This window comes from Gasterosteus aculeatus, chromosome 10 (genome assembly GCF_964276395.1).
Source record: "Gasterosteus aculeatus chromosome 10, fGasAcu3.hap1.1, whole genome shotgun sequence".
Lineage (NCBI taxonomy): Eukaryota > Metazoa > Chordata > Actinopteri > Perciformes > Gasterosteidae > Gasterosteus > Gasterosteus aculeatus.
The window spans coordinates 16,040,577-16,059,351 of record NC_135697.1 but is presented as its reverse complement, the minus strand read 5'-3'; the positions used below and the strand labels follow the sequence as shown (position 1 = coordinate 16,059,351).

Here is an 18,775-nt window from a genome sequence, read left to right as displayed (position 1 = left end):
AACGTCCAAAGTGGAGATTAAACTTCATTCCGCCCCACTGAGCCTGTGAGCAAACATCTGGACCTCTCTCGGAACCATTACGGCTTTGACGAATTCTGCTGCAACATCTTGAGCAAAAGTCGTCAAGCAAAGCGTGGGCAAACATCAGCGTGAGTGAAGAAAGGCACTTTACTTCATTGAGATAAGTCCAGTGTGGGCGGCAGGGTTGTTTGAGTCATCCATGAGGAGGTGTGTGTGTGTGTGTGTGTGTGTGTGTGTGTTTGTGCGTGTGGGCCTCACAGCAAAAGCTGCCTGCGACCCGATGAGATATCACACGTAAGTGTTTGGGTGATCCAGAGAAAAGAGAACAAAGTGAAATGTGTTCAGCGGATCACCGCAGGTCTCTTCGGCAATAACCATCACAAGAATAGATGCAGCGGGTGGTGTGTTTGTACAGCACGTGTGCGCGTGGAATCACATGGAGAAACAGTTCTGCTGCTGCTGGTCTTTTGCAACGTCGGAGTCACACAACAGCCCTGCGGCTGGTCTTTAAATTGGGCTGCTGAGAAGACCCCACCCTGCCGAGCCACACTCAGGGGGATTAACACACCGATGAGATGAGGTAAGATATGGGGACATTTTCCTTGTGCTCTAAGCTGCGGCGTCACACGAAACGGCAGGATGTAGTAAACATGCTGGTACACGTATGTTCAATAGTTACAAAACAATAAAACCAGATGTGATCAACACAGATGATAAACATTCAAGTCACAATTCAGTGCATTGCTGTCATCACTGCATCCAACATCCTTTTGGCTGCGATGGGATCAAACAGAAAGAACACACACACACACACACACACACACACTGAAAAGGCAGATATAAAAAAAAATGCAGAGATGCAAAACAGGCAACCAAGAATCCAGACACACACACACACACACACACACATGCACACGCTGCAGACAGTGATTAATGAGCGTTTGTTGTTGATGTGTAAAACCACATCTGCTGCCACGGCGACTTCAGCACGAGCCGGAAACGATCTGCCCCCCACGGCCCATTATGCACTGGCCAGTCGTACTGAAACACACACACACACATACACTTCTCCCCTCATTATGCTGGTGGCAACCTCATTTGATTCCAGACCACCCCCTTCTCGTGCTAACACACACACACACACACACACACACACACACACACACACACACACGACCCCTGCTAGCACACACATATGCCCATTATATGTTTTGTATCCATCAGACCCCCCCTCCTCCCTCCTCCAGCCTCTCTACGGCTGCCCTTCTGCCCTTCTGCCCTTCTGGGGGTCAACCGCATCGACCTAAAACTACAATACATGTCACTTTTTATGTTGCTGCAAAGAACAGCAATACGAGTGCGTTGATAAGCAATCTGAGCTGATCAAATCAACAGAGGAAGCGTCAAACGCGAGCGGAGACTCAAAGGAGCCGGGCGTGAGCAGCGGATCTCCCCCCCGTTTTGCAGCCACGCTGCCCTCCTGACGCGCGGGGGCCGGCTCGTGGTCAGCTTTGCGTGGGTGGAGGTGTGTGTGTGTGACGTGCATGTAGCCAGGTGACCTTGTGAGTGCGTGGTGGGGGTGGGGGGGGAGACCAGCTTGGTATTTATGTGACGGCCTCTGTGGGGGGGGTCACATCAGAAGGCAGAAGTTGAAGCCAAATGGCGAAACAAAGGCAAGGCGTGGCTGTGAGCTTTATGGAGCCTGGCCTGTGTGTGTGTGTGTGTGTGTGTGAGGGGGGGGGGGGGGTGTCCATTGGGATGAAAGAGACACCCTGAGGACAATAAAAGGTTGTGTGTAGCAGCTGACTATAGGAGAAATTATTCAAGAAACAAATTAACATTTCCCTCGACCACTTGGGACCTCGCCTATTAATCTCACATCGCTATCTGAGAACGAGCTGCAGCATTTTCATTTTAAACACATTCGCGCAAATTCAGCTGTGATTCAAGCTGGACGTTTTTATTTTAGCAATTTTAGCTAATAAATTGTCTAAAGATAATGAAACATATCCACCACCACCTTCAAGCGGAGATGTCCGTTCTGCTCCTACTCTATTTCTCCAGGTGTGTCGCTGTTTTATAACAGCAGGCACATGTCAAAAATAAACCCAACTGCAAGACAAAGCCCATTTGAAACCGACAACAGCGGAACACGGAGCGGAGCAGAATTCCCCCTCGTCCTGATCCCCTAAAACACACACGGCCTCGGGCCCAAACAGCCCCCCGGCAAACGCCGACATCACAACCCGGCTCCTAGAAATGTGAGAATCCGCACCGACGCTTTTCCCATGCGCCGTTAAAAAGAGGACCAATCCCTTTGGAGCTGCGCAGTGATTCACAACCAGGAGTGTGAAGGCTCGTTGTGTTGTGATGACGATGGAAATGATCGATTTTCCTTGATTCCCTTCGTAATGAGCGAGGCGTAAACATTAGGGCCTCCGATGTGCACAGACGCCTCACATCCTCACCTCTAACATTTAACGACAAGAGAGAAAGAGTCGAGCCGCCTGCACACTCAGATAATTAAACCGGGGGGAAATTATAACAACTCTCCCTCCCCCGCCGTGCTGTCTCTGTCTATTTTCTCTCACTTTTCTGTTCACACCGATTATTGCTGCTTGTCAGAAGATTAAAAAACGGCGATGCGGGGAAGAGGAGGAATGTAGGACCGAAAAGCACGGAAGAAAATCCCCCCCCAAAAAAAAAATTCAATGAACTTCCATCTGTGGTGTTCTAGCTGCTGCCGCTGATGGGTCCTCTGCTGCGGCGAGAGCATCGTGCAGCAGATATCATTGGGCTAATTTATAGATTTCATTTAGCATCTTAATCACCCCATCACTGGCCACTATGCACGCACACACACACACACACACACACACACGCACACACTCAAACAGACACCCCCTCGGAGGGCCCTGGGAGGTGTAACGGTCGTGCTGCTCACTCGCCGGTTGTGCAGTGTGGCTCATTACTGTTTGCAACACACCCGGGCCCTGCTCACCTCCGCAGCCGGGCTCCTTGGCTTGACTCACGCTGTGGGCCCGTGCACGCCTGTGCGTGTGCGTGTGCGTGGAGGTAATAGATGTGCAGAGAGCTCTGCGTAGGAGTGTAACTCCCGACGTGATTCATACCAGAACCACGGACTCCTGCAGAATCACCAACACAAATCAGCTGTGATGAGACAAGGCCTATTACCCGAGCACACACACACACACACACACACACACACACACACTTTTAATGTTGGACACACACTCACGCAAGGCCATTGTCCGGAGAGAAGAGGGAGAACGGGTGGGTGAGGGCTAACGGGAGGGGTGTTTCCATGGTGACCAGGGCGACAGAAGGGAGAGGGGGTCCGCCCCCCCCCCCCCGACCCTCATTGAGGTGAATAGAAGTCACAATGCCGATCAGCAGCCATTGAAGAGCATCGTGGCTGCGGGGCCGCGTGAGCTCCGCCGTTGAGTCTGAGGCACTTAGCATTAGCATCAGAAAGACATTATGCTAATAGCATCAGCGGCGGCAGCCCCCGCCTTTGTGTTTCCTGGGCCGACCCGAGGGCAAGGGAGGGTTTTTTTACATCTCCGCCGCCGTTAAAGGCCGACGCTGGCGGATCATTGGCACGAGGACTAAACGAGATGAAACGCAACAGGGGGGAAATGTGAAGCGTTACACGAAACGATGAAGACTGAGAGGAGAGCGGATCCTGAGAGCAAAGGCTTCGAGGCCGGAGGGTCACAAACCAGCAAAACTGAGTCAGAACAACTGTGGCTCCTAAAAAGAAAACCACCACCACTAAATAGATATTTAGAGTATTCCCTCACAGATCACGGTTGCTGTTTGAAACAGTTTGTAACACGTGGTGTTAATATGTGAAAGAGCAAAATAAGGAAGTTACAAATACTACACCAAATTCTACTACTAAAGGCTAACAATGGTAAGGTGAGTCGGTTAAAATATAAACATTACTAATGTAATAAAACGTTCAGGGTGCATCAACATGTCAATGTACTCACTTGGAATAGCAATAAGCAACTTTGCAGCCTGGGCCTGCAACCGATTATCAATTATAAATATACGTCTGCTTTCATCACCGGCAATAGAATTGACCAGGAGAGAGGAGGAATTGAGAGAAGACTAAATAAATATATATATTTTTTTAAGTTAGTTGAGTCTAAGGTGACAGAATAAACCTGTACTGCCATCAGACACGAACAAATAGTATTAAGTTAACATGCATTATAAGAGGTTTGGCTAAGCAAAGACAAATGGCGGTTGAATTGGAAGCGGTTTGGCTTCACGCTCGCTGTTTAATGCCTTTCTTTGACTGAATGAATGTTTTCAGGGAATGCAATTAACTATTTAGAGACTGCAGGGGCAAACAGCTCACCTGATACTACACCAGCCATTCCTTCACAACGTGATACCTGCAGGACAAAGACAGCGCCGGCATGCCTTTGTTGTTTTGAAAAGCAATTTGTCGAGTGGCCCATTTACACCATGAAATCGGAGAACCGGGGGCTCTTCTGGCCGACAAAATGAAACATCTCAAGATCTGGCTGTTACAGCCTTTACTCCACCCAGCGCGCCGTGTGACCTCCGCCCTCCTGCGTGCATCAGCCAATGAGAGCTGGAGAATGCAGCAAAGGAAGATGGTGTTGGTTTTGAAGCCTGAGAGCACAAGAAGAGGAGGTGAATGGAGGAGGAGGGGGGGGGGGACTCACCTTGGATGAGTCATCCAAAACACCTCAGCACTTCACACTGAGACATTTACGCCACAATACTCTCCCCCTCTTCCTTTAGTCAAGCATCACCACACACATCCTCCCACACACACACACACACACACACACACAAGCACACGTGCGCGGCCCCGAGCGTCGCCCGGTGACAGCAATGTCACGGTGAGCAGACACAATCTCAAACTGGATGAAAAAACAGCGTTGGATTGAACCCCCCCCCCTCCGAACTGGCGTGTTATTGGATTGAAAATGTGCCCTTGACCACCGGCGCTGTGAGGATGGCCGTCATCCCGAGTCACAGGAGCGAGGTCAAAGGGCACAAGTAAAGGCCGGATAGGAGGAGCAGAGGAGGAGAGGCGGCTGCCGGCGTTGAGAGGTCTGTTTGTGGAACGTCGCCGTGCACGAGCAGCGATTAAATGTATCGCTGCTCCTTTCAGCCGAGGAGGCTTTGAGAGGGTGATGCATCATCCCGCTAGTGTTCTGTGTGGGCTGTTTGTGGATGGAGGGGGGGTAGTGCTCCATGGGGCAACTTTTGGATCTGCTCTTTTGTTGTTATTAACATGTTATTTTAAAAAGGACGCGCTTTTATTGTAAGCAATCACGCTCTATTTTCTCCCAACTTCCCCACATGTTTTGTGGATGTGCACAAAATGCTAATGCTAATTGCATTTCACATGGAAGTGTGCCCATAGCTCTGATTAGTTTGACAGGTTGGGAAATATGCAAATTTGGCCCCCTGAAGAAGAAGATGAGAGGATTGACACGTTGTGTAATAAATCACTGCGGAGTAGAAGTTGTTGATGGGCTTAATAAATTAACTGAAAAGTGTAAACGTTTAAATTGTACATATCACCTGGATAAAGCAGCCTGGTACATTAATGATCTGACAAGTATTCCATCATATTCACACTCTGCACCATTGTACTATTACAGTGTACAACATGCAGCTTGACTTTGAGAGTTTGTTAATAATTCTTGATATAAGTAATGTATATATCATTTGTTATTTTGTATATCATATAATTATATATATGTGTGTGCGTGTGTCAAGGAGCAGAATAAGGAAGTTTGACAACAAATACACAACATTCTATTAGTGCCATATTTCATACTTGACATACAAGTATATCAACCTACTAGTAATTCTGTAAAACGGAATCATACAAACTTCCCAAAACACAGAACCAGTCCAACAAGGATTATTTAATAAGAAAAAAATATTATAACGCAAACAAGTTACAAATAAAGAATGGACTCATTTCTGACAAGTAATCAGGCACAGAATTACCATCGGAGAGCATTTGCGTTTATCATGGCCATTGGAAACCTGAGCGTCATACAAAACGTCATCGTGGTACAAATGCATGTTGCACAACGACTAGGAAGCATTACAAAAGGCAAAGTGTAAGAGTATAAATATACTGTATGTACATCCGATGGAGTAAATTCCTAATGCAGAATCATTTCCTTCTGCTGAACAGTTGGGAGAATTGCTTCTGCTGCCCACTCGGGGCCCGTACACCAACGGGGCATTCACAACAGCCCGGTGCTGAAAATGACCGCTTCCCCTTCTCCACTCTCCCCCATGTACTCGCTATTGATTTACACCTCTTTAAAATAAGTTTTAAGTGAAGAGCAACGACAGGATTGGTCGAGTCACGGCGCCGAGCAGAACTTAAAACCTCCTCCCGCGGCATCGCAATGTTTAGGAAAAATAATGAAGGGGTTTTTTATCATATTCTGAGGGCGACCACGGGTGAGGGGGTGGGACCTGCTTGGTCGGACTCCATTTAGGCTTTCGATTCAAGGGTCACAGGCTGAAGGTCAGGGGTCATGTTGCAGCAGTCACTAGGAGGGGGCATCTTCTCCGTGTATGGCCTTGTATTTTACCATCTCCTCTGGAAAGACTTTGCCGAGCTCGGAGATTAGAAGGCTCTTGAATTTCTGTAACGAAAGACGTCGGTTAGTCATCATTACTGATGATCTGCCTTTTGCTCAGCTTGCGAGATAAAGTGAAAAACATCTGAATAGAATATTTGACACGAACACATAATTGCTCATCGCAGCAGAGCTTCTGCCGAAACATAAAAGGATTAAAGCATTGTGTCCAAATGAAATTAATTCATCAGCTTCTTAACAGAGAGGAAGAACTCTTTGAATAATAAAGACGATCCTTGAAAGGGACATTTTTATCTTTAATAAACAGAAAGCTAAATATGGATGGGAAGACTTAATCAGTGAAATACTTTGTTCATGTGGTGTTGCTCGTCCCTGGTAGAGAATCTCAGTGACCCGATCGCTTACCGTCATAGTGTCAATCTTCCCTTTGACCTGCTCGTTCCTCGCCAAGGCCCTCTCCAGACACTCCTTGGTGTACAGCTGAGGGTTTCGACCTTGGTCAATGTATCTACAAACACAAGGCATGTTATCATCGGAGGGAACCGTGGTGAATCTACCAAGGAGATAGATAGATGAATTCCATGAGATAAATATGGGCCACTCGTCATTCGGCCTTGGCATATCTCAATTTCAGTTGTGTTTTTCAGGCTTATTGAGCAATCCCTCCCCTGAAGGACTGTTCAAAGTCTTATAATTTAATATTATTTCGATCATATCTGCATGCCGAATTTTAAAGCGGCTCTCACAAACCAGTCAGAGCGGAGAAAAGAGAAATGCACCACTTCTAGATACCGACATGCAACGATGCAGTAAAATGGTCAGAAATATGAAGGGGATTCGGCGTGACTTTACCGCAAAGCTATTTGCACACTCTCAACACCACGAAATCACGAACCCACAGCGGCTGCTGTGTTAATAAGATGTTGTTTTTATTATTATTATGATGAATCCACAGCTGGGCTGCACACAACAACAGAAGAGCTAAACTGGACTCACTCGAACACCTCCAGCGGGACGTTGATCTCGTGCAGCTGCTGGCGGCACTTCTCGATGTCTTGGAGTCCGGAGATCATGAAGTTCCTGCGGGGAGAAGTTCAACACAAGGCGGTGAGAACACGGTGCTAGCCAGCTAGCCGGCTAAACGGCTAACCGGCTAACCGGCTAACCGGCGCCGGTACACGCCGTCCTCGCGACTCACAGCTTCTGGTTGAGTCCCGCCTGGCTGCTGGGCTGGAAGTCGCTGACGATGATTCCCAACTGTCGAATGTTCTCGATGAATTTCTCCAGGTGCTCCTCCAGGTTATCGAACTTCTCGGCCATCGTCGCCGAAACCTCTTCGAACCGCCACTCAAATAAATCGAGAATACTCCGCTTAGAAGACCGCTTTTGCCAAAAAAAAAATATATAGAATCGGTTTTGCCTGTTCGACCACCGTCTCAACGGCAGTCAGAACGACGTAGTGCTTTACGGCAGCAGAGTAGCCAATCGCGGCGGGTGTTGTTCTGCTGCCATGGCAACGGCCGCTGACAGAACGTCGTTAAGTGACTATCAAAGCCTGAAAGTGTCGCGGTGCCATCTGAGAGGAGTCTTCTTTGTCAAAAACAGAAATGGGTTCAACCCGGCGGACATGGCTGCGTCTAAATAACTATTGTACGTGTACTGTGCCAAATGTGATCGGCTTGTGATTTAAATCATAGTGAGAATGGATCTTAAATCGTGATTAAGACGTTTGTAAACATGTGCTGTGAATCCGAACTGAAACGTTTTGTTTCATACTCAGTATGTCTCAATCTGCTCTGTTGCATTATTATGTTGGACTAAATGTAGATACGCAGCAGATTATTTACTTACCTACAGGGAACTACAAACATGAGGGTGGATTTCAGACATTATTTAACTGAAATGTAACATTATATTTAAAATCACCTAGGTGTCCTTAATTCTGACAAAGGGACACTGTCCTACAGTTGGCGTTGTTATCTATTTAGTAAAATCTAAATAAGGAAAAGGCTCAAAACACTCTTTATTTTCCACCGGGAAATACAGCGTGGAATTCCAAGATAAAAGCAACATTACATTAAATAAATATTTTTTTATATTTAAATATATTTACCCGATATTAATCCTATATTATCATATTATACTCAATATTGATGTATGATTAGTAGGATGCTGCTGTTTAGTTTAGTTGGGCTTTTATTTTGAAAAGATGAATAAACCGGGCTCCACCGGTGAGAACAGAGGCGCTCTGAAGGATTACCGGGGGCTGCTTCCTCCTCGGCTGCATTAAACTCGGAGCTGCCGCAGCTGCACACACACGCACACGCAGACAGACACACACAGACACACACTCACATCAACGGCTCTCCTTCTCCTCACGCCGCAGCTCCCCCCGACGGAAGGTCTACCGGATGATGCAGCCATTCCGTTTTTTTACTCTCAACCGGATCGGTGTTCCGTCTGCATAACGAGGGACGCAAAGACGGGACACACTTCGACTGTCGCCCGTCCACGGTAAGCACGGGCTGCCGCCGGGTCGCCGGTGTTCGGTGCGCGTGGGCGGATAAAGGAGAACGTGGGATAATAATTCTTTTGGTGAGAATTTACAGTGCAGGCGCGTGAGGTATTTATGGTCATTTCATCCCTTATGGTGTCACGACCGATGGCATTTTCAACGGTGCATGTGATGTAATGTAATGTAATGCAATGCATGGACGTAGCCTTTAATGACCTATTTACACGATTATGTAGCCGATGTTCACATAAGTGTCCAGTCGGAAGTGTTGCAACAACCTTGTGATGCATTATGATGTTTGTCGGCGTTAATTCCCTTCACGTTCCTTCTACGATACCGTCGTTCTACACGCATAATCGTGGTGAAACAATAGCAACTCATCTATTCGTGTATTTTATGATACGTTCATAACACTTTTATAAAGTGCCTGTGCGTAATCTCCCGAGCTTTCATTGGATAACTGCTTGAACCCACGGAGACAAAGCAGCTGTGTGTGTTTCATTGCTGAACATTCGTCCAAGCTCGCATTTATTTGTGTGTTGTTGTTTTTTTTACTGTTTTGTTTCTCAGTCAAGCCGCGGGGGAGAAGATGCGCTGAGGAGAGAACCGGACAGGCTCCCCGGTTGTGTTCGTCGTGTGGCTGCAGCGCGCGGAGCGCAGCGCACCGGGGGGTGGGGGCGGTGGAGGGTGTTGCGGTTGCAAGAAAGGTCCTCTCCGTGAGCGGGGACCGACTTTAAAGGGTGATTCTTGCCCCTGTGCAGGGGGGGAGGAGGGGCGAGGGGTGGGGTGGGTGGAGGGGTCTGTGGAGAAACATAGATCTATAGAAAATTATGGCCACCTTACTGCGGAAGATCGGTCTCATCCGCCTGCACGACCGGGACACCGAGGACCCGAAGCACCACCAGGGCTCGCTAAAGGGGACTAAAGGGAACCAGAAGAACAACGCCAACAAACACTGTCAGACTTCCAGCGAAAGCAACATCCTGAGCACCCCGGAGATTAAGGCGAGGAAGCTGGACCAGCAGGGCAAGGACAAACCGTCCGGGAAGGATAAGCAGGGCAAGGAGGCGAAGGAGAAGCAGCAAACGGGCGGAGGCGGGAGTAAAGCGACCAGCGCCTCCTCCACAGCACCGCCGGCGCCTCACCGGCAGCACTGCACCCAGGTCCGGACGCGCAGGCTGATGAAGGAGCTGCAGGAGATCAGGAGGCTGGGGGACAACTTCATCACGGTGGAGCTGGTGGAGGACAACCTTTACGACTGGAACGTCAAGCTGCACCAGGTGGACAAGGACTCGGCGCTGTGGCAGGACATGAAGGAGACCAGCACCGAGTTCATTCTGCTCAACGTCACCTTTCCCGACAATTTCCCCTTCTCGCCGCCGTTCATGCGGGTGCTGACGCCCCGGTTGGAGAACGGCTACGTGCTGGACGGCGGGGCCATATGCATGGAGCTGTTGACCCCCCGCGGATGGTCCAGCGCCTACACGGTGGAGGCGGTCATGAGGCAGTTCGCGGCCAGCCTCGTAAAAGGACAGGTGAGGAGATTTAGAAAAAAAAGAAAGGGCTGGTGGGGGAGGGAACATCTACCACACGGCACGTGAGTCATCTCCACGTACTGGGTGGGATTAATCCCATTAGGCGTTCGTGCGTCACGCGCAATTACGCATTTAGGACGTACCGCGGTGAGGCTTTTAGTCGGACATGAATGTTTTAAACACACGTTTGGTTTTGGTTGGTGCCATATATACTCATTTAATCTATCATCTCTGGTCACCAGTGGAGGGTCGACGTGTTCAAAGGAAGCAGTTTATTCCCATAGGAAATTTGTCCCAAAGGGTAAAGGTCACCTGATCATTAAAAAAAAAATCCAAAACATCCATTTAGCCCATTTGTAGCATTCATCGTGCTCAGTGTGCTGCATATCGTCATATCGCAGGCCCATAGCCCCCCCACCCCCCACCCCCCACTGTGAGCCAACCCTTGAATATTATTAATCGTAATATGACTTTACAGCAGCCATTTCATGCCGCACAAACCTCAGTATCTCCTTGATTCCAGCTCTTCTCTGCCGCACCGGTGTGCTCTCCTTTTATTGCCTCCATAAATCAGCATCCTTTGACAACAAAGACGTGCCGCCATGCGATGCCGCGGCCCCCACAGCGGCTCTCAGGCAGCCTCATATCTGTGCTGCAGCACATTATTGCGCAAAGTTATTTAACCTGTGATGAGGCCCGATGGTGAATGGAAAGGGCATTTGAATAAATGGTGGCAGCAGGTGTCGCCTACACCTACCAGCAGGCTTCTTTGATTTAGACTGACTGGATTATGTAATCCTGTCAAATCTGTTTTTCACGTCCTCAGTGCACCGCAGCAGCGATTTTCAATGGAAAAGGCTGCATCCATGAATGCACTCCGGGGCCATAATCGTTTAAACTCTGAATGGATTTTCCAGCTTCCACCCCGACAGGAGTCACAGCTCCTCACATCCTTGTAAATTCGCATGCGTAGAGTCTCGAGTCTCCTCGGTGACTCCGTGTCTGACGTCAGCATCATGACAGCGCTGTGGCAGGAGACCTCATGTAAAGCGTCAGTGGACAGCCGGTAGAATGAGAGGTAGGATACGATAGAATACGAGTTCATGGAAGCAAAAGGAACCCACAGCGGAGAGAGAGGACAGTGTGTGTGTGTGTGTCTGTTCATCTTGATTCGCTGCTTGAGGAGATTAGCAGGCAGCTCTGCAGTGCTCCCTAATTATGGTGCAGTGTCTTTTCTCTCCATTTTTCTAATGGAAACAATATTGATTAATTATTCTGTGTGTGTGTGTGTGTGTGCACCTCTCAGCATTCGCCTCTTCTGTAGTTTATGTGCCCACGCAAGCGCTCGCACGTCCTCATTTTCTGGCAGATGCACTCGTCACTCATGCGTCGTGACGAACGAGCGGCTAAGTATAAACCTCGACACACAGGATCCTTGTGCTCGTCCCTCGGCACCCGCCGTCCCTCCGTCAACGGGGATGCGGCCTTTTTAGACGCTTCCCGGCTATTTTTAGTCCTGAGAGGAAACACGCAGTGACAAAGCGGCGAGGTGAAAGTCAACAGAGACACGTGTGTCTTCACCTGCAGATGCAGGGGGGGGGGGGGGCGGGGGGGGGGGGGGCACACGCGCAGACACACAGCCACACAAGCTCAAATGCATAAGGCCCGGGTTCACCACTCGGGCCTTTTACTTATACACTGTAAACTATTTTGTGTGACTCTGAAAGTGTCATCATTGGTGCCTGTGTGTTCTGATCCATGTGTATGCCGTCTGCGCAGCAGTGTTCAGAAGGAACGCTTCTGTCTTCGTCTCACTTTGCTCTGCAGGCGAGAACAAATTAGGTTCCTCTGCACATTTTGTTCCCTTTTCGTTTGTCTCAGCTGTCAGTCACTGACAAGGCGTCAGTCTCCAGACCTTCATGGCGTAAATATCAGCTGTCTCTCATTGGAAAATACAAACCCGCTTGTGTGTACGTAGCCTGAGATGAGCTGCTATCGAGGGCTAAAGACGACGTCCCGGGAAGAGATTTTGATAATTGGACCCTGTTAGGGTTTATTAAGGAAAAAGACACATTCGCTGGTTCCCCCTTCAGTAATATTAATTATAGTTGCTTTTCTCAATGTTGCATTCCTCAATTTGTGTCAGTAACGTCTCCTTTACAAAAGCGGAGCCCAGTGACCTCCCCGTGACCTCCTTTTGTCTTTGGCATGTTCCTCCAGAGGAGACATTGGGCCGTTGAACGCGGAACGATGGCCGCGCCATCGACGCGCTCCTTAACCATCTGATGAGGGCGACATTGATCCCTGTTTGTTTATCCCGACCCCGTGAAGCACATGTCTGCGTTATGCAATCCCCTGCTCATCCCACAGCCCCCCCACCCTTACCCCCAAAGCCCCCAGAGCTGCTTCCCAACATGCACTGGGTTTTTTTTTCCCCCTCCTCTGCCCACTGACTGATCTCCATTCACACGATCACAGCCACTTTACACGAGTGTGCACCTCTCAGCGAGCGCTTAGCTGAAAGAGATGAACACTGACATGGCGCTGTATGGACCCGGGAGGTGGGGGGGGGCTCTCACTCAGCTGGAAAAACACACACACGTGTTTGTTTGGCAATTATTTTGCTCACGGCCAGATATTTTTACTTTCTCCCTCCGTCCGGCTTTAGATGCGGGTCCGGCGAGTCGGGCCGCCCAAATGACTGCGAGCACAAGGGCGCCGGTTGATGCTCAATTTCCCCCTTTGGAGGCACAGTTTCTTGCGGAGGCTTTTGTGCACACAGTCCATCCTTCTCACGCACACACACACACACACACACACACACAGTGTTTTCAGGGTAGACCTTTGCAAGCAGTCCATCTAATCCGTCTCCACGGGCCCGTGTTTGCCTCATAACAAGAAAAGAAGATGAGGGAACCCCCCCACACACACACACACCTCCCTGCCTCCCTCACCTCCCTCTATGAATCGCACTTCTTCACAACATGGCGACGCGTGAAGATATTAGGTTGCACCAGCGCTCGGCACTGTCTGTCTCTGTCGGCACAGAGAGGCAGAGCGCTGTTCCGGCGGGCTGATGATTCGAGGATGAGATGATTTGTTTTCCCGTTCTAATGGCCGCGTGGATCAAAGCGAGGCCCCCATGGGGGGGGAGGGTGGGGGGGGGGTGGCGCCGCTCGTGTCTCTCTGGATGAGTCACTCGTTGGCGTCACGCGTCGGAGGGGAAAGTTTCTTGTTGCCGTTGCGAATCAACTTCTTCGCCGAATTCATAGCGGAGCCGAGGTCGGCCCTGTTTTGGTTTAACTCGGTTTTATAGCGTTTCGTGCGTCATTTGACTCGTCACGGCGGACGTTTATAGCAGGGGTCGATTCTAGCATCGATCCATGCTCCTCAATGCGCGCGTGCGTCCGTCTGAGAGAGACAGCGGGACGGACTCGGAGAGAGTGACGCTAAGCCCGGCGGGGGAAATGAGGCCGGTGTCGCTGCAGGAATGGAAACCGTAACCCTGATCTCCAGATCATTCAACGTCACCGCCTCATCTCCCTTTATCCCCGACCTTTGACCCGAAATAGCCGAGCTGAAAGCCCTGAACAGGACGCACAGATCCTCAATCAGAAGTCATGGGAGCAGCGAACGCACACTTGATTGTGTTGTGCTGTGTCCCTCTGCAACAATATCAGAGATTTATATGGACTTTTGTAGTCTGTGACGTTGACACCAATGAAGAACAGACATGATGCAACATGTTAAGCTAACTCTCGTGCGTTAGACTCCAGGAGAGCGCACCACATCAGAGCCTTTGATCGGTTGGTTTCTACACAGCTTCCTCCCTGCAAAAAGAAGCAACGCTTCTGTGTGTTGCAAGGCAGCGCGGACTCGTAGCCCATCTTCTTATTACCTGCAGGGGATGTCGCGGGACGCTTCTCACACGACAGGGTTGAACGCTCATATGTTTATACTCTTTCATCATTCCGTGCACTAGATGGTTCTGGTCCTCACTTCTCCTCCCGTCGCCGGGCCTAGTGGAGGGTACTTCTGGTCGGACCTGAGCTCTTATAAGCCTTCAGACGCCTAATGCAAAACCACTTACCCCGTCAACGTCTCCACCAGCGAGCTCATCCGTGTGCACGTGCTGCTCGTGTCCCGAAAGGACTCTTTCCTCTGTGTTGAGCTTGACAACAATGCCGACGATTGAGAGGGAAAATCCTTTTAATCTCAAAAGGCAAATCCTGATCTGACATATAATAATGGAATACGTTTTTCATTTGAACTTGTTTCGAGTCTTTAAACCCTCCAATGATCATTATGAAAAACATGGCATTGTTGTCCTTAAGAATCCTAAAGGAATGAAGGAGCGCGTCAGTCTGTGCCGCAGTGTGACGGGTTGAAGCCATGATGATCATCACCTCAGTGGCTGCACAGTTAAATTGGACATTTTGAAATTCAACACGCCAATTTCCTTGTGCTATTTGTCTCGTTGTCTCATTGTCTTACTGTCCAATGTTACACAACAACCGCCATGTCAAATTCCTTCTATTTTGACAATAAATGTGATTTCTCTCTCTCTCTCTCTCTCTCTCTCCGTCTCTCTGTCTCTGTGTCTCTCTCCCCTCACAGGGGCGCATATGTCGGAAATCAGGAAAGTCAAAGAAAGCCTTCAGCCGCAAGGAAGCAGAGGCCACCTTCAAGTCCCTGGTGAAGACCCACGAGAAGTACGGCTGGGTGTCCCCGCCCGTGTCCGACGGCTGAGGGGCTGAGGGCGCCGACCCCCCTCCCCACGAACCCCCTCCCCCTCCCCCTCCCCTCCCCTCCACCCCCAACGCCGCCCCCCACCGCGCTAGCCGGGACAAAACTGGCCCCGACACGCAAAACAACGCGCCCTGCTAACTCAACAATCACCCACCTTCACCTCTCGCTGACTCACCCGACATATTTGTTTTCTCTTTTGCTTTTTGTGTGCGTCGCGTCATTGGGATTTTTTTGGGGGGGGGGGGGCGGATTTCTTTCGGCCCTGAAACTCGCCGAGAGAAGACACGCCACCATCTTCTCCACCAAGAAGCTACTTTTGTTGTCCCCTCTCACCCGGGGACATACTCTCCCCCATTTTGAAAGAGACCTAAGAGGAAGTCGTGTGTATATGTGTGTACACACTGGGCTTTTCCCCCCATTGTGAAAGACTACTGAATGAAGGAGACTCATCCCTCCTCTCCTCCCTTTTCCTCCCTCCTCCTCTCCTCTCCTCTCCAGCACTGACCTGCATCGCGTCTCGCTCTGTAGCTGCTGGGTCATTTACATATAAAGGGAGCTGTTAACGTTTAATAGACGGGTGGCGCGGCGCCGTTGGTGCATCATTCACTCCTTCATTTCTTTCGACTGTGCCGTTGCTCACAGTTCAATGCAACAAGATTGTAATTTACATGGAGCTCTCTCTCTCTCTCTCTCTCTCTCTCTCTCTCTCCTCTCTGTCGGTTCCTCCTTTTCTTTCTCTCCGTCACTTGTTGCTGCATTTAGAGCTCACTGTTGCTTAGATGGATGTCGGTTTCTAATGGAGAAATAAAAAGTCACTTGTTGCTTCGTGCAGAGACTATGTAGGCTACGATAAATAGAATGAGGGCCAAACCTTTTGGTTCTCTCTCTGCTCTGATGTTATTGTGTGTGTGTGTGTGTGTGAGAGGAAAAAGACTATTTCCCAGATGAAGATACCAGACGGTACAGCTGAGGGCCAGTATGTTTGTGCGTTTGAGCAAGGGAGACACCCCTTTAAACTGGGGGCAATATGGTTTACTGTGAATGACCCTACGCGGCCTAAAGGGAGTGCTGTTTTTTCCCTTTTTTGCTGAATTAATTGTCGCCGTCTTGTCCCACTTTCTGCGTCGGCTCCTGATTATTACTGTAAACAAACTGTGGGGTTCGATCTATAAAGAGGTTATTCCAAGCTGTGCCGCCCCCCCACACACACACACACACGAACGGGGGCTCGAGCGCTGCCGTGGATGGAGTGGAGCTCAGAGGCCGCCTGATCGATGTCTGCTCAGAGAGAGAGAGAGAGAGAGAGAAGGCAGCGGGGAGAGGAGGAGGAGGAGGAGGAGGAGGAAGGCAGAGCTTTGATCGCTGCTACCGGCTGCTTCTGCAAAATGGCCGGAGACAGGCGTGATTGGCTCCGCCCGGCTGGCCGCCGCTTAGGAGACGCACACCTCCCGCGTTTCCGACCTTTGGAAAGACGTTGTGAATATCTCACGTTAACTCGGGCCACGTCGTTCCCAAGCAAGCGGACGCTTGCTCGCCGCGGGATGTCCGTCCAATCCAACCCAGCCGGGCTCGCCGTGTGTTTGTTTTGCTCCCCGCCAGTTAAATGTCAGAGGGAAAGCTGCTAATTGGTCTGACATTTAGGGCCGAGCGCCATTAGGGACGAGCAGGAGGACGGAGGAGGTCAAAGCTCCCGCTCGGCGCCGACGTCCTGCCACTCTCTGGTCCCCTCCCCCCCCCCCCGGGGGGTGGAGTGTAGGCCAGGAGGTGGTGAGGGGGGGGAGACGGGGGCCCCCTGACCGCAATCCTGCAGCGGGACGGTTCCAAACCGCTGAGCTGGAGGCCGACAACCGTCGACTGTGTGTGTTACACTCCCGTCGGGGGTTTAGAAGAAAAAATAATGCAGAGCGAAAAAGAAAACAGCACCATGTGGTGCGTCGGTCCCCTTCGGACGGGGACGGGCGTTTCAGGGTCCTTCCTGTGTTGGTCTCTCTCGGCTCGGCAGCGGAGAAAACTGTAAACTGCATTGTTAGTAAGACAAAATATCTCAAACGCTGCGTGTTTGCTGGTTTCAAAGGATCATTTTGTGATTTAGTTTAGATCGGTAGTTTGCAGACAATAACTGGGTGAACTGATTATGTTGTATTATATCTGCATGTGATACGTGGTTGGTAGCTAGCTGCTGTATATCTTTTTTCAAGAAAAGCAAGAAAAAAAAGGGGGAAAAACAAAAATGCAAATGCTTCTCTTTTCCTGTTTCTTTTTTTAGGTTCTGTATTGTACGTATAATTCTTTTATTTTGAAGCGTCCTGAAAAATGTCACATTGTGTTATTTGAATGTTTGTGTTTTAATTTATTTGTGGTTTGCCAAAATGAAGATTTGAAGCATGTTGCAGGTATTGTCACAAGAAAACGAGAAGAAAAAAAAAATACATGAATGATAGCCTCTGTGTTTGTGGGATGGAGGAAGGGGGAAGGGGGTTAGGGAGGAAGGAAGGACAGAAGGTTGCAAAGCCCTAAGGGAGTATTCTCTTCAATGCGAGTGTAAGTGGAATTAAGAACAGTCCTACGCTCCCTTGAATACTTCCGAGTCCCGTCCATGAAGTCCCCCACCGGGCCGCTCTAGACAGATTGGCTTACGGGTGATGCGGTGGACACGAAGATCTGGACCGAAGTTCTCCCCAGTCACGGATCGAGGATCAGTGTGACCTCCCTGTGCTCGTAAAAGGGACCGCGCACCTCTGACCCGTGATCAGTCACTGCGGGCGACTTTGTCCCACTCCCGACCCGAGTGCTCGGTCGAGGACGACGGTCTGAAAAGTTCAAGAGCTGAAAGGTCGTTTGCAAGACCAAACAGGAATGTGCAATAAAAGTTACAGCTTATTCAAACTCCGCTGTTTTGGATTGTGGTTTTCTTTCACACCTGCACTACGGGCTGAAGTCACACCTGGGACCCCCGCGTGCTGCTGCTGCTGCTGTTTGCATTGTTTGAATGACCCACTTCGGGCAGCTGCGTCCTCTGCGTGGCCTCTGCGTGGCCTCTGCGCTGTCCCCGGTTTCCTTTTGCTGCAGTCATTGGGACACTTCACATGCTCGGTGAGGACAGGCTGTAATCATCCGTCCTCTACTCTCTGGCTTTTATCAGACGCCCTCCAGCTTGACGGAAACACTGTGTTCCCTCTGTGTGTGTGTGTGTGTGTGTGTGTGCGAAGCCCTAATCTGACACAGGCGCCCGTAAGTGGATGTGCAGAGGGGAATGTGTGCGCTGGTCACGCTGAGAGATTAAGGTTGGACTCTTTTGTAGCTATTAAGGTTAA

The 18,775-nt window shown here is 49.8% G+C and overlaps 2 protein-coding genes across 2 annotated transcripts; one reads left to right on the top strand and one right to left on the bottom strand.

The window, feature by feature from the left end:
- Positions 1–5,946: 5,946 nt before the first annotated feature.
- Positions 5,947–8,366, bottom strand: med10 (mediator complex subunit 10). The gene is made up of 4 exons (XM_040188454.2): positions 7,861–8,366; positions 7,659–7,742; positions 7,068–7,170; positions 5,947–6,707 (listed from the first exon to the last, which is right to left on the bottom strand). The coding sequence occupies exons 1-4, from the start codon at positions 7,980–7,982 to the stop codon at positions 6,612–6,614; spliced, it is 405 nt and encodes a 134-aa protein (XP_040044388.1). The 5' UTR covers positions 7,983–8,366; the 3' UTR covers positions 5,947–6,611.
- A 528-nt stretch (positions 8,367–8,894) lies between these two features.
- Positions 8,895–18,347, top strand: ube2ql1 (ubiquitin conjugating enzyme E2 QL1). Its single transcript, XM_040188451.2, has 3 exons — positions 8,895–9,176; positions 9,748–10,712; positions 15,330–18,347. Exons 2-3 carry the CDS (start codon positions 10,008–10,010, stop codon positions 15,459–15,461), a joined length of 837 nt encoding a protein of 278 aa, XP_040044385.2. The 5' UTR covers positions 8,895–9,176; positions 9,748–10,007; the 3' UTR covers positions 15,462–18,347.
- Positions 18,348–18,775: the final 428 nt, after the last annotated feature.

Coding starts and splice junctions, on each gene's coding strand:
- med10 (XM_040188454.2), bottom strand. CDS start 7,982: ATGGCCGAGAAGTTCGATAACCTGGAGGAGCACCTGGAGAAATTCATC. Junction 7,743..7,860: donor GCGGGACTCAACCAGAAGCT/GTGAGTCGCGAG, acceptor TTCTCCCCGCAG/GAACTTCATGATCTCCGGAC. Junction 6,708..7,067: donor GGAAGATTGACACTATGACG/GTAAGCGATCGG, acceptor CTTTCGTTACAG/AAATTCAAGAGCCTTCTAAT.
- ube2ql1 (XM_040188451.2), top strand. CDS start 10,008: ATGGCCACCTTACTGCGGAAGATCGGTCTCATCCGCCTGCACGACCGG. Junction 10,713..15,329: donor CCAGCCTCGTAAAAGGACAG/GTGAGGAGATTT, acceptor CTCCCCTCACAG/GGGCGCATATGTCGGAAATC.